Source organism: Podarcis erhardii (assembly GCF_964252035.2).
Source record: "Podarcis erhardii genome assembly, chromosome: 1".
Taxonomy (NCBI): domain Eukaryota; kingdom Metazoa; phylum Chordata; class Lepidosauria; order Squamata; family Lacertidae; genus Podarcis; species Podarcis erhardii.
The window spans coordinates 76,076,078-76,095,373 of record NC_138497.1 but is presented as its reverse complement, the minus strand read 5'-3'; the positions used below and the strand labels follow the sequence as shown (position 1 = coordinate 76,095,373).

The following is a 19,296-nucleotide window of genomic DNA, read 5'->3' as shown; positions in this document are numbered from 1 at the left end:
GGGGGCCACTTAGCCTGGAGACTTAGGGAAGGTTCAGCAGTGAGCTGTGACTCTGCAGGGAGAGCAGGGCAAGCACTCCAAAGGCAGCATACTGTCAACCATCAACATGGCCTTGAAGCTGGAAACAATAAAAGGAGCTGGAAACAACATTTAGGTATAATCTTGATCTTTACAACAGGCCTATGGAGGATTATGACACCTCTTGTGATGCTGAGTGGCTCACTGTCCATGGTAAACACTGCAGGGGCAATTTATAGAAAGCTCAAGTGCCCACCTGCAGGCTCCAACTCTTAAAAACGCATGCAGGCAGTCAGGCACGTGGAGAGGGGAGTTGGAGGGGAAGTGGGCGCTTGCATGAAACAGATGGCAGAGGCTTTGGAGCAGTGGTGGTAGTCCTTCCCTCTGCTGCAGCTTCTGAGCCCCTTGCTATAAGCTTCTATTGGAGGACAGAACAATGTGTGCAACATGGCCTGATCAGAACCTCCCTAACTAGCCAGCTGGCTTCAGGTGCTGTGGAGAACATCATTGTCAGGACTGAAAAAAGATTCAGCTGATGGTCCAGTCAGCTTCTGTACACAGAACAAGGTTGGATGGTGGGAGACCATTTTGTCCTTTGGTCTTGGGCTGGCCTATGGGAGAAATAGTGCTTAATGAGCTGTGGAGTCTAGAAATGTGCATAGCTTCAGCATGTATGGGTCTTCTCCATTCTACATGGGTGAGAACTGTGTCAGGTGAAATACGATATACGATATCTTTATTGTCATTGTCCCATGCAGAACAATGAAATTGAAAAACTACATAAAACTACCACAAAACTACATAAAAACTACATAAAAACTACATAAAACATTCAAAAACCTCTAAAAACTCTAAAACCCCATTTTAAAATACACTATACTATAGAGACCCCTTACACTGCGTTTAGAACCAGAATTGCATTTGTGTAGAAACTGTTTCTCAGGTGGCTAGTCCTGGCCTTTATAACCCTATACCTTCTTCCAGAAGGCAGAAGCTGAAAGAGATCATTTCCGGGGTGCGTACTATCCTGTGCTATCTCTGCCGCTTTTAAAATATGTTTCCATGAGCGTTGATGGTGGAACAGCCAGGTGGAAGCATAAAGGAAGTACTGCATTAAAGAGTCACTTCCTGTTCAAAGAGGAGTAGAGCAACTGTTGTTCCATTCACCCAACAGTGTCGCTTGCTGGTTCTGACAACCCTTTATCTTTAAATTTTGTTTAAGGTTTAAAATTTGTTTGGAAGGGCCCCAACTTCCTTCTTCTCAGAGCCCAAGGATTTTTCTTTAGGTACATACCATGGCTTACCTATCAAAGCCAAGATGGCCTAGCTCTGAGCTGTGTCTGAGGTATGAGCTAGTAGCGCCCAAGAAGTATGACACTCCTTAGATGCAGAAAGGGAGGAAAAGGGAGAGACGGACACCCCTTAAACTGCAATCAACCTGGGCCAATGGGATACATTTTCTGGGAGGTTGACATTTCTTGATTAGGGAATGGGGAGGCAGACTGCAGGTTTATGCCTGGTATTATTTTGACAGAGCCAAATGCCCCCACCCTGAATAACAGGCAATTTCCTGCTTGGTGTTACATTATTTTCTGTATCATGAAGTATGTCACAGATAGGGGTGGAAGAAGCTGTCAGTTTCGGTTTTCTCAGCTTCTCATTTTACCAGTCTTAAATTCAGTTCTCTGCATGTCTGCGGCAAACTGTGATTTTTTTAATAAAAGCACACTTTCCCCTATTATATGCATTTTCGTGAACAGTGGTTAGGGAACGGCATCGTGAAATTTGGTTAACTGTGAATTTCGAAGGATGGCTGTGCTTAGGTTCTCATATTGTTTTGGGGGAAGCGTACATTTGATAAATTTGGTTTTAAAGGCAATGTGGATTGACTTTCTTCCCTATCCCTTACTGTGGAAGCTGTTCTGTTCGGCCAGACCTGTGATATACAGTGGTACCTCGGGTTAAGAACTTAATTCATTCCAGAGGTCCATTCTTAACCTGAAACTGTTCTTAACCTGAGGTACCACTTTAGCTAATGGGGCCTCCCGCTGCCGCCGTGCGATTTCTGTTCTCATCCTGAAGCAAAGTTCTTAACCCGAGGTACTATTTCTGGGTTAGCAGAGTCTGTAACCTGAAGCGTCTGTAACCTGAAGTGTCTGTAACCTGAGGTACCACTGTACTGCACAATGGGAAGCACAAAGTAAATGAAGGTTAGGAGAAGTGACTCGATTATTAAGTCCTGCAGGAACTTTCTCCACAGAAAGATAATTTACTGCCCTATGAAACAAACATCTTCACAGCTGAGTTCCTCCCAACAGCATCTCTGACAGCATCATCTGGGGGGAAATATCCAAACGCATAACAATGAGGCAAAAGCTCTCTTGTTCAGAGATCTGGCAAACCCGTGAGGCAGAAAAGCAAAGCAGGCCACCTGTGCTAAGCAGGCCCCCTAAGGCAAAAGAATTCTTTTCAAGCACCTTAGGCTGTGGGGAGGCATAAGTAGATTTGTTGGCATGGAGATGGAAACAGGTGTCCCCAACAGAGGATGGAGCACACATCAGGTGAGGGGTTGCCCAGAATTAGAAATACTATAAATTGACTGGAAACATTTCCCCAAAATTGAAAATAGATTGGGGCAAATGCACAAGCGGTAAATGTCATGCATCTGTTTCACAATGCTTCCATGGAGAGCATATCCCTTTTAGAAATACTTGCCCCAATCAGCATGGGCAATCCACACGTGGAAACAAGTGTTGGTGCGTGCTGACTGTTCTCACAGCAATCATTGCCTGTGTGAGGTGTGGGTGATTGACTCCAGAGGCTCACTTCCCCCCTCCTTTCCTTAGAAGGTGAGCAACACTGGCAGGACTTGACAGTGCTGATCCCCTGTGCAGCGGGGGAACTCCTGGCTCACAGCGGCAGCTGTATAACATCCTGGTGTGCGGGAGGCTCGCTGGATGAAGGCATTGTCTTTGAATTAAAGACTGCCTTTTCTTTAAAAACCAAGAGAACAGCTACAAAGTCTATGTAACGAAAAATATATTTATTTCTCCCGCATAAATATTCTGATTTATTAATTTAGCAGAATATTGACACAGTAAATAATTTAAGTGTGCGAGTGTGTATGTGTGTGTAAACAGGCTTTTAACGCGGCACTTAAATATGGTAGAACTGCTAGAGGAAATGCTACGGTTTTGAAATATTTTAATAAATGTGGAAAAATATTGAAAGTCCCATTAAATTCAACAGGACTTGCTTCTTAGGAGACATGCAGAGCTTTGCACTAAGTCTTCAAAGCACTGCACATACATTATCTCAGTCATCAGGGAGCCTAAATGCTCTAAATGTAACTCCTGTCTCTCCTTTCATCACCTTTATTCAGCTCTTGTGCAAGGGATTTGAGAACCTTGTGCTCTCGCCTATCTAAGGGGCCCTCAGAACTGTGTCCTCTTGTCCAAGCCATTTCGGAGGAGTTGCTTCATCCATGAGCACACGGAAAATGTAGCAACACAGAGGAAAAGAAGGCACAGGAAGGAAGTGGTGGACTACTTGGTGAGGTTACCCCACCATCTCTCCTTTCATCTGCCACAGTAGAGACCAATCTATGTACAAATCGTTCTAAGGCCTTTCATTAACTCCCCCACCCCACCCAGATGTTTCAGTTTGTTGTCCTCTGAGCTGTCTGGATAGATAACTTGTTAGAAGCCTTGGACCTGCAGATTAAGATATTCACTGATACTCAACAAATGTGTTTTGCTTAAGCTGGGAGAATGATCTGATTCCTCACAACAAATCAAATGCCAATTATGAACCAATTATATATGGTGATTTTGAAGTACAGTTGCCTTTGTGGAGGGTACTAACAACCTCGTCCTAAATGCATCTTCTAATCCATGTAATGTGATCAAAGGGACCTTCCAAATTAAAATATATGTGCTATTTAATCAAAATAAATGGTTACTTTTATTAAAGATATTGAAAAATTACCTGCAATTGAAATGCAACATATACATATTTAATTGATTCATTAATTGAAAGACTCAAACCAGTTAATAAAAAGGCAGGATTTAAAAGATAAACGATCAGCTCTTCAAGTTTATTTTGATATATACATGTACATACACTAGAGATTTACTGAAGAGAATAGCTTTAAACTGTTAATGCTACTTGAGATCGTTCTTTTTTATCACAAACTCCAGTTCTGGGTTGGCTGATCTACAAGCTAAGCCAAGAGTATTAAGCAGGTTTTATCATATTGCTTTTAAATCAGCTTAAATTGGAGTATGTGCACATCAATCTTGAATACATTTACTTGGAAGTAAATCCATTTATTCATAGTCAAAGAGCTCAGTATAAAACATCCACTTTACTTGCTATGGCACAGCTGCATATTGGGGCCATCAGCAGCCCCCTCTTTTTGTATTAAGGCCATGTTTGGAAGGCAATACAGAACAACACAATTACTAAGGTAGTTAGCAATAGAGTATGTGTGGCATAGTGGTTAGAGTGTTGGACTAGGACCCAGGAGACCAGGGTTCAATCCCCACTTGGCCATCTGACTTGGGCCAGTCATTGCCACTTAGCCTAACCTACCTCACAGGGTTGTTGTGGGAATTAAATATGATGGAGGAGTGACAGGGAGAAATGCATGAAACAAATCAATAACTTTTGGGGTGTCATGGCGGCTGCTTGACTGCCATGAGGCATTTTACAACCAACCCTCCAACTGACTTAGGCGCTCTCTCCGCTCCTCCATATTTGCCAGGCTGTGGACTTTGGCCCTCATTCCATCCCTTCAAATATGCTGCTTGTAGAAACTTGCTGAAGCAGTGTTGCAACTGCCCAATCTCCCAGCCCTGCTATTTGCTCTAAGGATCCTAACATAGACAAAACATAGATAAGACTAAGAGAGAGAGAGAGAGAGAGAGAGAGAAAGAGAATAGGAGTTATCCATACATGTAGGAACAGAGGCTGCTGATGCAACATTTGTGAGGTTCAGCTTGATTTAAGGACAAAGACTCTTCTTCAAACTGCTATCATTCTTTCTTCCCCTTTGTGGCCTGCATCTTAGGGTGGGTGGGGAAATTTGTTCCTCTTTTTTTTGTTGCTGCTCTTTCTGAGTGAAAAACAAACTCGCACCTTCAGTCTTACATGATATCCGGTGCTGCTGGCTTTAGAGTCAATACAGGAAGAGTGGGGAGAGCTCATCTGCTTGCTCGGTCTTCTTACAAAACCGTCTACAGAGCCAGTTGACTCAATTGCACTCTTCGCAAGCAAAGAAAATGGCTGATGCGGAATGTCTGAGGGACATCGAGTGCGAGATTGAGGTAGAAGAAGGGGCTGAAGGCGAGACACAAAGGTAAGGAAGGGCCTTGATGCATGTCTCGGCTTCAACAGGACACATTTCGGCTTCTCGTTCTCCTCATGTCTTGTGACAGTTTCAAGGTTAGCAAAGTGAAAAAAGGAAGATCGGAAAGGGGAGGTGCTTATCTAAAAAGAGATCAATCAGTGGGAGATCTGGAGACCAGGTTTGCTGACTACTTTGGGGGAACTTGTTCATGCTTCACATGGATGAGTTTCTGAGCCACTGCTGTTCTTGCAAAAACAATGGTTTTAGCATAGAAGTGGAGAAGTGTGAGCTGGGGTGCTCTTGTTGAAGTATGGCTTCACCATATGAACGTGCTTGGGTGTGGTAGGATGATTAAGTGCTTTGAACGCACTTAAGGTGCTATATAAATGCTGAGTATTAGGGCTAAGATTGATGTGATGAGAGTAGATATTAAATCTTGACCTGCCTCAGCCATGTGAAAAGGTGGGAAGTCTAGCTTGAGGAGCAAAATGGGACAAGTGGGCGAGGAGTGTAGAACCCCTCATCCATGGCTTACCTCAGCATAATCTATAGTGGCAACTCAAGGCATTTTGTTGCCTTAAGCATAGCCCCAATGGAAATCACCCTCTGCTGCCAAGGCTTTGTTGTGCCATTCAGGTTTTGTTGTGCCATTCAGGCACCAAATGCCTGCCCCCCCAAAAGCAGGCCACTTCACCCCACTGCATGGCAGGACCCACCCCAAAAATCTGTTCCCTCTTGATGCTGCATCCCCCCGCCCCAAGCAGGACTCTTAATACTGGGAAGCATGAAATACTTGTGGAAAAGTAGCTGGGGGGGGGGAGGAGCTGCTAAGACACTAAGTTGTTGGAAGGGGAAGGGTTCTTTACTCCCCCCCCCCCCAGCACTGATGGAGCTGCTGCCATCAGGTCTAGTCTTACATGATATCCGGGGATGATAATGGGGATGAGAAGATGGAAATCTGTGCATGTCAGAGCACATCTCAAGTGTCAGAGTGATGTGGCCATGCATCTCCACTCTTCCAAATGCTTCATATCAGCTGCAGAGTTCGGACTCCAGGACTTCAGAGATGCCCCTGACATTACCTGCACATTTGGGGAGACTAGGCTGCGACTTTCTTTCTTTCTTTCTTTCTTTCTTTCTTTCTTTCTTTCTTTCCCTCCCTCCCTCCCTCCCTCCCTCCCTCCCTCCCTCCCTCCCTCCCTCCCTCCCTCCCTCCCTCCCTTTTACAAAAAAACAGTATTGTTCAGCATTAAGTATTAACCTGAATAAAAAAGGTTGTATCTTCTCAGCATCAAAAAAGGGAGCCATGTGGTTGTGGCGGGGTGGTGGAGGAAGTAAAATAACACACAGGTAGGGGGAGCAGATCAGGATTGAGACTGTGGCATGCAGTGGGGGATTTTTATTTTACAATTTCCCCTTGCACTGTGGTCTTGATGAAAGCTGCTCCTCTCCTTCCACACTGCAAGGCAGAATTTGCCCTGGAGGCAATGCTGCTGTTGGCGCCAACAGCACTGAGGGATAAAAAGGCTATGCTTGATTCATGTTTTGTAAGGGTTAAGGGGAATTGCTTATTTCCCTTCATCATAAAAGTGAAAATCACTGCATATCAATGGAAGTCTGTTCACATGATCCGTGGGCATGCAGCCAGTTTATTCTTTAACCATGTTGGCACTTCTTCTAAGTTGGCAGTTTTGACTTGGGATTGCTTTTGGTGACATGCTAATGACATAGACACAGACCTATGGCTCACTGCAAACACATGTAAGGTGACGTTTTTGGACAGACAGTTAGTGGAGACAGCCCTGTGCCCACAGCTGCTGTAACCTTGCTGTAAAACTTTGCATGAAGTTAGACCTCTTAGAAAATTTGGAATAAGGGACAAAAAGCAGTACTTAATTGTAAGCACACTCCTATAAGCCTCAGTGCAAATAGTAGAAAGTGGTCTTCCCCTTTGATTGATGTTTTAAATTGATGGATTTGAGTGAACAAAATAGTAGTTGAGGCCTGTTAAAGATGAATGGGTCCATGTAAGCTTGAGAACATTTGCCAAAATGAAAAGTGACAACCATAATCTATTTTAGAGGTGGTGAGTAGCTCAAGGAATGAGTTATTTTAACTGCCTTTGACTTCTGCTTCTTATGTTGCATTTCGCCTCTGCATCCACGCCCACCCCTTGCATTTTGAAAATGTGATGTAGGGAATTGGTCACAGAGCCTCATTTTTGCAATCCACTTAGGAATTATCGCTGAGGAAGTCTTTGCAGGACTCAGACATGCATCTAGCCACTCCCTTGATTGCAAGACTCAAGGCTCTTTTCTAGTCACTCACTTCCCTTCTGCACAAAATGCCAAGAAAGGATCTGCAAGGATGAAAATGGCTCTTCGTTATAACCTTCTCCTCCTCTTCTTTCTTGAAACTGATTCTGTGAACAGCGTATTTCCTCTTAGGGTAACCACAGGGTTTGCCTAGTGCAGTTCCTCTTTCCCCTTGAATTGTTGCTATAAAGTTTTGTTGAAGCAAGTAACTGCTCTTCAGCATTCTTGCATTTTGTCACAGGCAGCTTTACAGGAATAGGCAAGGATAATTTATGGAAACTCATATGTTATATCCTTAACTCCCCCTCCCCTGGCACTATATGGGGTTATTCCTGCATGTTGATATCTCACCATAAAAAACATCAAGAACCCTTCACATTTCTCTCAGAATTTGCCTTTCCATTAGTTCCTTGAGATCACCAATTAAAAACTTTAGGGTGATGCTGCAGGAGCTTATATGATGCTGGCTACATATGGAGTATTCAATCTGATTTGTTTTCTGGGGGAATATATGATGGTTGCATCACACAATTTTATGCCATGCTTTCCTGTGCATTTTCCTATGCATTTGGCCAACACAAAACACTGCAAGGACGGTGCCAGCTAGACTTCTCCAGGGACGACATTCTATAAGCAGGGCACCACCACCTAGGGCTTGCCCATCAGAAGGTCGGCAGTTCGACTCTCTGCGACGGGGTGAGCTCCTGTTGCTCAGTCCCTGCTCCTGCCCACCTTTCAGTTCAAAAGCACGTCAAAGTGCAAGTAGATAAATAGGTACCGCTCCGGTGGGAAGGTAAATGGCATTTCCGTGTGCTGCTCTAAGTTTGCCAGAAGTGGCTTAGTCATGCTGGCCACATGACCCGGAAGCTGTCTGCGGTCAAACGCCGGCTCCCTCGGCCTATAGAGCGAGATGAGCACGCAACCCCAGAGTCATCCACGACTGGACCTAATGGTCAGGGGTACCTTTACTTTTACCACCCTAAAAGCCCTCACTGAAGTCACCCAGAAAAGGAGGTCTGACAAAGAACTTAAAGCTCAGACACATTTGTAAGGTAGCCAGTCCTTTGGACAACACACTCCTAAGCAACAAATGACTTCAAAGCTTAAATTCAGCACTCTGGGTTCTTCCTGAAACCAGTGGCAAGATGCATTTCCTGCAGTTGTACCAACCTATAACCAGCCACTTCATTTTGCACCCACTAAAGCTGGTGCAAGAACAAGCACATTTTATTGACGTAAGTACAGGCCAATATCTTACGAGGCAGGCTAGCACCTCTCTTGTTGTGAAGCTGGGAGGTACATCACTAGAAAATAGCTTCTTACAGACACAATCAACTATCCTTGCACAACCTTCAAGGTTGCCTTCCTACTCAGGCTTCTCGTTTCCAATGCGCTACAAAGCTCAGAGGCTGCCCATGTATGGTCATCGATTAAGGCAAGCTTTGCTGTGCCAGCAGGCTCCATCCCTTCCTTTGCCACGTTCATCCTCAGCTGTCCTGAATTCTCTAGATCCCTTAGAGGAGACTTGGAGAGTCCTAAGTAAGATTACAGCAATTGCTAAGAATATCCAGCACTGGAAGGAGATTGTCTGGGAAAGCTGATATCTAGTGAGGTATCTCTGGACCCCTGGAACTGCATTCCAGAGGGTGGGGCAGAGGAGTTGCAGCTCTATGTATAACTCAAGCGTGCGTGGCTGTACTAAAAACCTGGTGAAAATTCGGTGAAAAATATGGTGCACTTGAGTGAACAAAAGGAAAAGCTGAAATACAGCTTGACTGCTGCAGTGAGACACAATGTATGATGACAGCTTACAAGGAAATCGGTTATCAGTCCATTTAAAGTATGCAGTTTCCCACTCTTTATTTGCTTTAGATTCTCCCTTCATTTTTTTAAAAAATCTTTTCTTTGTGCAGTCAAAATTCCAGTCATGTCTCGGTTAACAATTAGCATGATAGTGATTTTCTAAGTGCCTGACAAGGGGATGTGGGCGCTCCTGAGAATCAGTCTAACACTCTCTGTAAAAACTATTTAGTTACAGTCACAAAAACTTTTGATCACTTTGATCAATCTTCCGGAGCTTTCCCCTGAAACCAAAGAGAAAAGAATTCTCATTATCAAGCTTCTGAAAAATGTCTGACTTATGTAGTTCAGGTCCTTTGAGAAACACACTGAGATAAGTGTTGCTTTGTTAAGCCTGAAGTATTTCCTGGAAATTGCAACAGCACTAGACTAACAAAGGCAGGGAGATAGTAGCAACTAATGAGAATATGAATTTTGATTCATTTCTCTTGATTCGTTCAGACTTTGATATGAAAGATACCTACCAAATCCAAACCTTTGTTGTTGTTGCTTTAGCAAAGGCCATCATAACTCATACAACAGTACAACGAAGAAGTGGGACACAGCTCAAAGCACCATAAAATATAAAATAATAGCATAACCACTGTGATATTCAATATATGTCCAATACCTTTTGCAATTAAAAAGAAAAAACACTCATTAGAAAAAGAAATCTGGATACAATACAACATTTTTAACAATAGACTTGATAGTCCCCTACAATCTGGCATTCTTTGTCCTTCTTAATAAGCAAACCTACCAGAAACGTAAGGCTCAGTGGACTGATTTTTGAGTAAACATGCATAAGCTGGTGCTGCATGTAATTTTGCATGCCCTGCTGATCTTCAAGAGAGTTTCACATGGAGATATGCAGAACATGCATGTAAATCACACAGATAACCTCTTCAGTGTTAAAATGAACCATGCACAGGTATTTGTCCAAGCAACGCACAGAGTGGATTGCTTCCCAGATGAAGACAACTGAAGTTCAGGAGGAACAGTATTCTTCCATGGCTTCAGGAAAGGAGTGTGTTTTCATGAGACCTTTGTTGAAATAATCAAACAATTGAAATAGAGGAGATCGAGAGGAGATATGATAGCCATCTTCAGATATCTAAAGGACCATTACATGGAAGATGGAGCAAACTTGTTTTCTCCTGCTCTGGAGGGTAGGACCCAAACCAATGGATTCAAGTTACAAGAAAGGAGATTCTAACTAAACATCAGGAAGAACTTTTTGATGGTAAGAGCTGTTCGACAGTGCAATGGACTCTCTTGAAAGGTTGTGGACTCTTCTTCCTTGGAGGTTTTCAAACTGAGGTTGGATGGCCATCTGCCGTGGATGCTTCGGTTGAGATTTCTGCATTGTAGGGGGTTGAACTAGGCGACCCTTGGTGTCCCATCCAACTCTACAATTCTTTAAAATGAAGTGGTGTTGTGAAAACACATACCTTACCAAGGAAATGACAGACACAAGTATACCAAGGACCATGGCACCTATGTTATACCAACATATCTAGAGGCAAATGGGAGAGATACCACTGGAGAGTGAGAGAGCAAAAAGAAAAGGAAAATTCATTGAGCATAATCACAAGAAAACCTGCAGAAGGACACAGGAACATCAACACTGAACTCATTACTATTATCATGATCATTTATATGGTTTCACTGATGTACATGGAGCTTACAATCTAAATTCAAAAAAGGAGCATCCACCAGGGAGTGGAAGGAAGAAGAGGCAGGGCATGCAGGAAGAGGATATGAGATTGTTTCAAACCACGATCTTGTCTAAAACAACTGCAAGCACTTTCCTGTTTGATGTGATTGCAGAATAGTTTTGTTCAGCATATCGTCTGAGTGATCTAAATTAGGTACCTATTCCCTGTTCTTCAAAGCAAAAACATTTTCACTAAGTAGCTTACAGTATCACACTGCTACAATAAAATTCAAACACAATTTTAAAACTGGGCTACATTAAGACAAAACAGTTAAGTAGGTCTTCTGAGCACACTTGAAAGCCATAGGAAGGGGGCTTGGCTAATGTCCCTGGGCAGTGAGTTGTGCAGTGTCAGGGCCACCACTGAAAAGGTCCTGCTTCTGGACTCTGACAATTGTTGGCATCGTAAGCCTCACCTCTCCCACATACTTGTGGCCATATATGAAACAATCCTATGCTGAATGGCTCAGGTAAAATCCTAGCTACTTTCTAAACAGGAAATGACTGCTTAGTATTGAGTAGTAGAATTCTAACCGCTGGGGAACCATAGCAGGAAAGTGGTTGCAGTTTTTGCTGTGAGTACTCATACATTTGTATATTCATGCTTACCCATGGTTTGACTGAGCGCAAGGGTGGGGAATTTTTGGCTCTCAAAATGTAGCCAGACTCCAACTTCCATCATCCCTAGCCAGCATGGCCAATGGTCAGGGCTGATGGGAGTTGTTCAGCAACATCTGGAGGCCAAATGTTCTCCACTCATGGCTTAGTGTTTTATTGCAGTAGCACAAGGGAGTGCAGATCATGAACATGCACACTGTAGAATAGAACTCTTTTCTGGAACAGATTGTTCCTGTTTTGATTAAACTAGACAGTCATAGCAACTACTTACTTACTTTTTAAAAAAATCTAGTGTGTTGGCTTAGAAAAGTTAATAAACAGCACAGGAGATCAGCCATATGCAGTCATATTATGGATGTGATTTTAAACACTTTTCCCTGTGAGAAAGCTCCATTGCACTCAGTGGAACAAACTTCTCAATCATGCATAGGATTTTGCTAGCTTATGCACCCCAGTCTGATTTCATGTTTTGCTTCTCGACATACATCAAATGGCCATGTGCACAACTATACAGGCTATGGTTATGCCAAAATATGTGTATTTAGAGAAATCTGCTCCATGGCTATAAATCTTTGAGACTGTTCTGTTTCACACATGGGGAAAAACCATTCATTCCGCCTGAGGAACATGTATATTTTAAGCAGTCAGAAATCATACATATTTTCTTGCTTGCCCTCAAGGGGGCAGGCTCTGCTTTGCCATTTTCTACCTCTTCACAAGACTGCTAAAATGTTTTATTTTCTGGAGACAGTTTAGATAGGGTTGCCATATTTCACACAGTGAAAATCTGGACAGAAAAGTTGTTGAGCTATGCCAGTTTTGAGCTATTTTTATGGGAAAGAGGCAAAAACGGCACTGCTGCCGTGGGCTGCCATACGTCCAGATTTTCCCTGGACATTTAATCCTGATTTCCACCTGGACACTGCTGCTAAAACCTACAGCTGGGCTCTGATTCACATATCCCTCCCCCATCCCAGTGTGGTCAACATTAACTGACATCTTCTGACAATTTTGGGCATGATGAAGGAGTTTTCTAAATGCACCCTTATGTGGCAGGCGACATCCTTCCATGTTGTTATTTGTAATGTTCATGCAGTACTTTCCAATGTACTCAAAGATGTACACTGAGTATACTTGATTGTCAGTAACACTGCATGGTGTTGCTAGGTAGAGGGTTAATGATTTGCGATGGATTTATACAGACCTGGGAAGGGGCTTTCCATATCCACATCCACACCCAATTCTTAGGACTGCTTTACACATTATGCTGCCGCAAACCTGGGGCTGCTATCTTCTGCTCTCAACAGGGAGCCACAGTCAATCCCGGCTTCCTGAGGAGTGTCCCTGATGTAGATGCATATAATTTTTTTTATACCATTATGTATGACTTTAGATTTTAAGGTGTGCACTTTTAAAAAAAGGCATAATAGGTGAAGAATTTTCTCTGTACGTGCTGGTAAATTCATGGAAAACATTCCAAGGCTGCTTTGAGTGGAACCAGCAGCAATCTCATCACATGCCAGAGAAATTACCAGAATGAATAATGGCATCAAAATTAAAGGGAAAGTCGAGTTATGGTGGCCTTGCGAGCTTCCAAAATAGTAGCACAAATTAGCCTCCTGAAACTACCTTGTTGTATTGGTTAGAGTGTTAGGCCACGAAGATCTAAATTCAAAGCCACACTTATCTGTGACGCTCACTGCATGACCTTGGGGCCAGGCACCATTTCTTGGCCTAGCCTACCTGACAGGGTTGTTGTAAGGCAGCGATGGGATACCTAATTCTGTCAGCCCCTGCCAGCACGGCCAATCACCAGGTTATAGGAAGTGCAGTCCAACAGCACTGGGAAAGCCACTGGTTCTCCATCGCTGTTGTAAGGATAAAAACAGGAGAGAACCATATAAATCACACTGAACTCCTTAGAAGAAGGGTAGGATTTAAACGTAATAAAATGAAGAGTTGCCATCTCACCCAGATGGAGGCGGCGGTGGGGGAATCTCTGCAATGCATGAAGCCACTGACAGCGAGTTCAGATAACTAGAAGTTTTGAGACCGAGGTTTGATACATTCAACAAAATCCATTCAGTGTTGGGGGGAACAGCTAGAAGCTGAGGGCCAGCTTCCCCATTCCCAGCTCACTGCCTTCACCATAAGGCAAGGATTGTTCCCTCTGACATGCCATTCTCAGCCCCGAAGGGAAGGGGTTAACCCCATTCTTGCTTCAGATTGGAGTATATTTTCTTTGTCAATGTATCCATCTTAATGCACACCAGATGTGCAAGGCAGTTCCTTGAGCATCTTAATCCTGGGCTTCAGTAGTTGGAGTTGTCTTTCTTACAACGGGTAGGGCTGCTGGGGGCTCTCTGGAGATTTGAAAGGGGGGGGAGAGTCATAAGGAGCAAAAGTCCCGTCCCCCACCTGGTCCCCTCTTCCCACACAGGAAAAAGCTGCCCCCAGCTACTAAAAGGAAAGTATCAATAAACAAACTAAAAGTCAAATCTGTTTTGTCGTCTACTGACTGCATTAGGCTGTGACAAGAACCTGCCTTCACCATGCCATCATTTCTCATTTTAAAAGTAGCCACATCAGGGCCAAGAGGCATTAATTGCACCTAATCAGCACAACGGGCATTTCATCATCGTGTCAGATTGTGAAGACTGAGCATGCAGAGATCTATGGCAAGGCTGTGGTGCTATCACTCCTCATTAATTGCATCACAAATAATATTCAAGAGATGGCCGGTGCAAATTGCACAGCTGAACCCATAATAGCGACAATTGCACTATCTGGAGAGAGGGCTGCATTTTCCCAGTGTTGAGATCTTGAAAATATGTTATCTTCGTAATAGAAGCACAACCTTGAGGGGAGACGTGAGGACACAGCAAAATGAGAAACAAAATGTGCATTTCTTGCACAATAAACAGAGAGTGCTGCGGATTTGCAGTTGCTGCTGATCCTTTTTTACTATTCTTTGGATGAACGAAGGCGAAATGCTTTAGGCACTTCAGTAGGGATTCATGAGGAGCAGCTGCCTTATTTCTGAAGTATTTGCACCCATTTTACATAAAGTTGTATTTTATTCTGCTGTCACTGTCCCCTACACACACACACACACACACACACACACACACACACACACACACACTTCAGAACCAAGGCAGTTACATGAGGATAGCCCAGCAGTGCACCTTAGTTCTTGCATCTTTAAAACATAAATCTGGTTCATTGTGTATCTGTGTTTATGCCCGTTTGTGCAAGCAGACACAGGAACAGGTTGCAAGTTTGCCTTGGATTTGCACCCCTCAGTATCACAGAAGTCATGTGCAATGGTGCATGTATCTTCTGCATGCACAGTCTTTCAAAGGAAGGGTGGGCCAAGGGTAGATATCACATGGGATGTCCTGCACTCAGGGTGTGGGACTGTTTGCAAGCCTGAAATTCAGTCCCATGCTTCACTGTGTTAGAGGAACTGTGCAGATCTAAACCGCAACAGGCATTAAAGTGCATTAAGGAGCTAAAGGATTGTTGTGGGTCGGGGTGGGTAGGCTATAAGCCAGAGTCCCTTCTAATTCCTGGATCCAGCAAGGGTTAAAATCTCATGAAGGATTCAGTTACTGGAACAGCTAGGTCATCTTCTACTTACCCCTAAGTACGAGCCGTTAAGGTAACAAAGGATGTGGCTCTGTGCTAGGGAGGAGGTGAGTGGGCCCCCATCCTTCAACTTTCTGGTAGTTAGGAGGACAAAGGCCAGAGTGGTGTGAGCTAGAAGTTAGAAGCAGGCTGCAGGCTGGGCAGCTGAGAGACTAAGCCATGCCTGATTCCTGCTGGAATCCAAGGCTGTGGCTAGGGAAGAAGCAAGACCTTCTTGGGGTGTTAATAATGTGAGCCTGTCCAACTTAGGCTCAGGTTATATATATGTGTGTAAATAAGCCATATGTCCTAAAGACACCGCAGTCTCTGCTGCCCCTCATTCCAGGGAAACTAAAACTTGGGTAAGCACCGGTAACCCCTAGAATCTTGCACTGCTCAGAGATTGGGGTGGCATTTAACAGTAAAATAAGGTGGGGGCGGGGAGGAGGGCAGAATCTGTCAGCAGTTGATCACTACAGCATCCAGAGAATTGATGGGACAGATTCCAGTTTCCCAACGAAACCCTTTGTTATTGTTGTTGGTAGCTTATGGTTTTATTGATCAGAAAGCAAGAAACAAGAGTCCCTCCCTACAAATAACAACAATAATTTCCTTATCCAGCTTCTCACTTTCATTTTGGTTCACTTCATGTAAAAATGAATGGAAGGAAGGAAGGAAGAAAAATTGTTCTGAGGAAATTAGCATACTAACATATACTGTCCACTTTCACAACATATGGTCACTGGCACCAGATTCCATCACTTTGGTCCCGCCACGGGGAAAAACATCTCTTAGGGCAGGGGTCCAAAACTGTTCTCAGCCCAAGGGTCAAATTTCCCCATGGACAACTTTCCATGGGCTGCATGCCAGTGGTGGATGGAACCAGAGTCAAAACTGGGTGCAGCAACAGCTGTGACTCTTACTCTCACTCTTCCCTCAGCCCCCCTGCTCACCTGGGTTAAGCCATTGTTTGGCTTAGCAGTATTTCTGAACCTAGACTCACAGTTCATTTGAAGTGAGACAACCCCTGAGGCCAGGCTCAGACAGGATGCTAAGCCAAACCATGGCTTATCCCCAGGTAGTGTAGTAGCAGGGGGACTGGGGAAAGAGTGAAGCTGCCATGATCTTTGTTCCAACAACCTGCATGTTTGTTCATTTGTGGTTTGTGTCAGTATCTAGATACAACAATCTGTGTGTATAAATGCTAATATCACAGGAATTTTCTGTCTAATATCACAGAAAATTCCTGTGATCCACAAGCTTCCAGTATGTTTTTCTGGTCTGTTTCTAAACACCCATATGTGTGATTCATTTTATAACACTCCAGACCAGGCTTCCTCAACCTCGGCCCTCCAGATGTTTTTGGCCTACAACTCCCATGATCCCTAGCTAGCAGGACCAGTAGTCAGGGATGATGGGAGCTGTAGTCTCAAAACATCTGGAGGGCCTTGTTTGAGGAAGCCTGCTCCAGACTGTGTGGAAAATATGTTCTTTCCCGTTTTCATACATGGGATGATGAGAGGGAGAGAGAAAGGCAGGTCTTGTCCAGCAGACGGGAGTTTTCATTAAAGACAGTGCATGTGGCGGCTGCTCTGGATCTCTGGAGAAAAATTATAGCTTGTTGGCAAACTCTCCATAGGCCTAATTTCTGACTCACTTCCAAAGGGGAATCTTAATTTCAGAAAGCACAGTTTGTGGCTGTGCTGTTATATCTGCCATCAAGTGATTCCTGTTTTCCCAAAGAAAGAAAGAAAACTGTTTCCTATCTCCTGCATTGAGGTCTTGAGGTCTTGTTGACAAGATCACTTAATGTGGATTAGATAACCTTTAGCACTTTTCAAGTTCTTTGCTGTTACAGATAGGTAGCCGTGTTGGTCTGCCATAGTCAAAACAAAACAAATTCCTTCCAGTAGCACCTTAAAGACCAACTAAGTCAGTTCTTGGTATGAGCTTTCGTGTGCATGCACATGTGTGTATCTGAAGAAGTGTGCATGCACACGAAAGCTCATACCAAGAACTGACTTAGTTGGTCTTTAAGGTGCTACTGGAAGGAATTTGTTTTGTTTCAAGTTCTTTGCTGTTTAGCTACAATGGCTGAAACTTGGTAAAAAGGGGTGGATCTTCCCTCTACTTTTTCAGGCCATATGAATAAAATCATTCTTAAAAACGGATGGATTCCTTACCCCCCCTCCTACTTTTTCAGAGCACATTCGTGGAATTATTCAGTAACAAGGTATTCTACTCCTTCCTTGGAATATTCTAGGAAAGACACATGGAAAGAGTAGGCAGTCTGCCCTGTCCCACACCTCAATCACCCACAAGGAATTAACAAGGATGGATTAGGATGGGGTAGGTTGTTTAACCATCCCACGAGCCACCCCAGAAACGAGCCGCCCACTCAGCGAGTCCCCGTGCGCTGTCCTAAACCAGCACAGTGCGGGGACTCGCTCCCGCAGTGTCAGAAATTGTGTCTGCGTATGCTGAGATGCCAAAAATCACGTCTGCGCAGATGCCGACACCGGAAATCGCAACCACACGTGCGATCCGGCCCACGGAGGGATCTCCGTTGGAGTGAACCGGCCCAGGCGAGGTGAACCTTGCCGACCCCTGAATTAGGTCATTAAGGAGGCTTGCAGCAGCTGCTTAAGAATTTACCTTGTGTTACTTGCTGTGCCAAGGTAGTGGCTGCATCTAGCTGTCAACAACGTAATTAAGCTGAGTGTTGCAGAAGGTTGGGCTAGATGATCCTCAGGATCCCTTCCAACTTTATGATTCTATGCTGCTCCTGTACTTTTGCCCCAATAGCAGTGGTAATGCTTGGGCTGAATGCAAGTTTGGAAGCTCCTGAGGGACACTGTCCTCATTAAAGTTACAGCAACTCCCTGGTAACCTTATGCCACCTTAATCTTACCTAACTTTGAAAAAAAATGGGGTCCAAAGGAGTGACTCATCTACAGGACGATCTTTCGAAACTAAATCAACAGAATGACTTTTGAGGTTCAAGGACGATGCGGCCCTCCAAGTAAACAGAAGGGTTTCCTCACTCCAGCATGATAAAGATCAAGCTGTGAGCCTAATTTGCTTTGCAAACTCTTCATGAGATCTCTTTCTGAACATGTTCAGTACATCATATACATGATATTGCTACCATTACCATTTATCATATAATTAGTAAAAGCATGCTCTGTGCTGCACAGAACACAGAGCTGAACAGAACCCATGCCTCAAAAGTGTGCACTCTAAAACAGGGTTAGACAAGCATTTTTTCTGCTGGTGGCCACATTTCCTCAGGGGGTCATTGGTCTGGGGGTGCATGTTGGCAGTGGGCGGAGCCTGACCTGATGATGAGCACTGCCAGAGACAGAAATGCTCTGGATTAATTTATCCAGAATAAAGGCCACTGCTTCAATTTTCACTTTGATGACCTCACGTTAAAAATCCCAATTCTGCATAGAAGAAAGTCTATTGGTTTTGATAGGGTTACTCAGAAATGACTATAAAGAGGATTATTATGTTCATTTTTTGAGTACAAAAGATCTGTACTGTCCCTGTTCTGGAAAGCAAGTGATAGCAATTCTTTTCTGACTTTCATGTATCACATACACATAACATAGATGGCAGAAGCATACCAATTATCTTTCAAACTTCTGAAAGGAAAGCTTCTTCTCTCTAAAAACCATGCAACCAGAAAAAACACTATAAACATCTGTTTATTTTTTTATCAACTAAAATGCTACCCCTTCCAACTGTTCTGAAAATACAAATAAAGAGAGGAAAACACAAAACACTTTCAAACACTTTCAAAAGCA

At 43.7% G+C, this 19,296-nt stretch overlaps 1 protein-coding gene across 2 annotated transcripts in view; it reads left to right on the top strand.

Moving 5' to 3' along the window:
* The first annotated feature begins 5,118 nt into the window (after positions 1 to 5,118).
* The window catches only part of LSP1 (lymphocyte specific protein 1), a 74,956-nt gene continuing 60,778 nt past the window's right edge, over positions 5,119 to 19,296 (top strand). For both annotated transcript variants that reach the window (XM_081841537.1, XM_081841536.1), the window contains exon 1: positions 5,119 to 5,377. In XM_081841537.1, the coding sequence (XP_081697663.1) occupies positions 5,301 to 5,377 (77 nt within the window). In that variant the 5' untranslated portion in view covers positions 5,119 to 5,300. The remainder of the gene's footprint in view (positions 5,378 to 19,296) is intronic.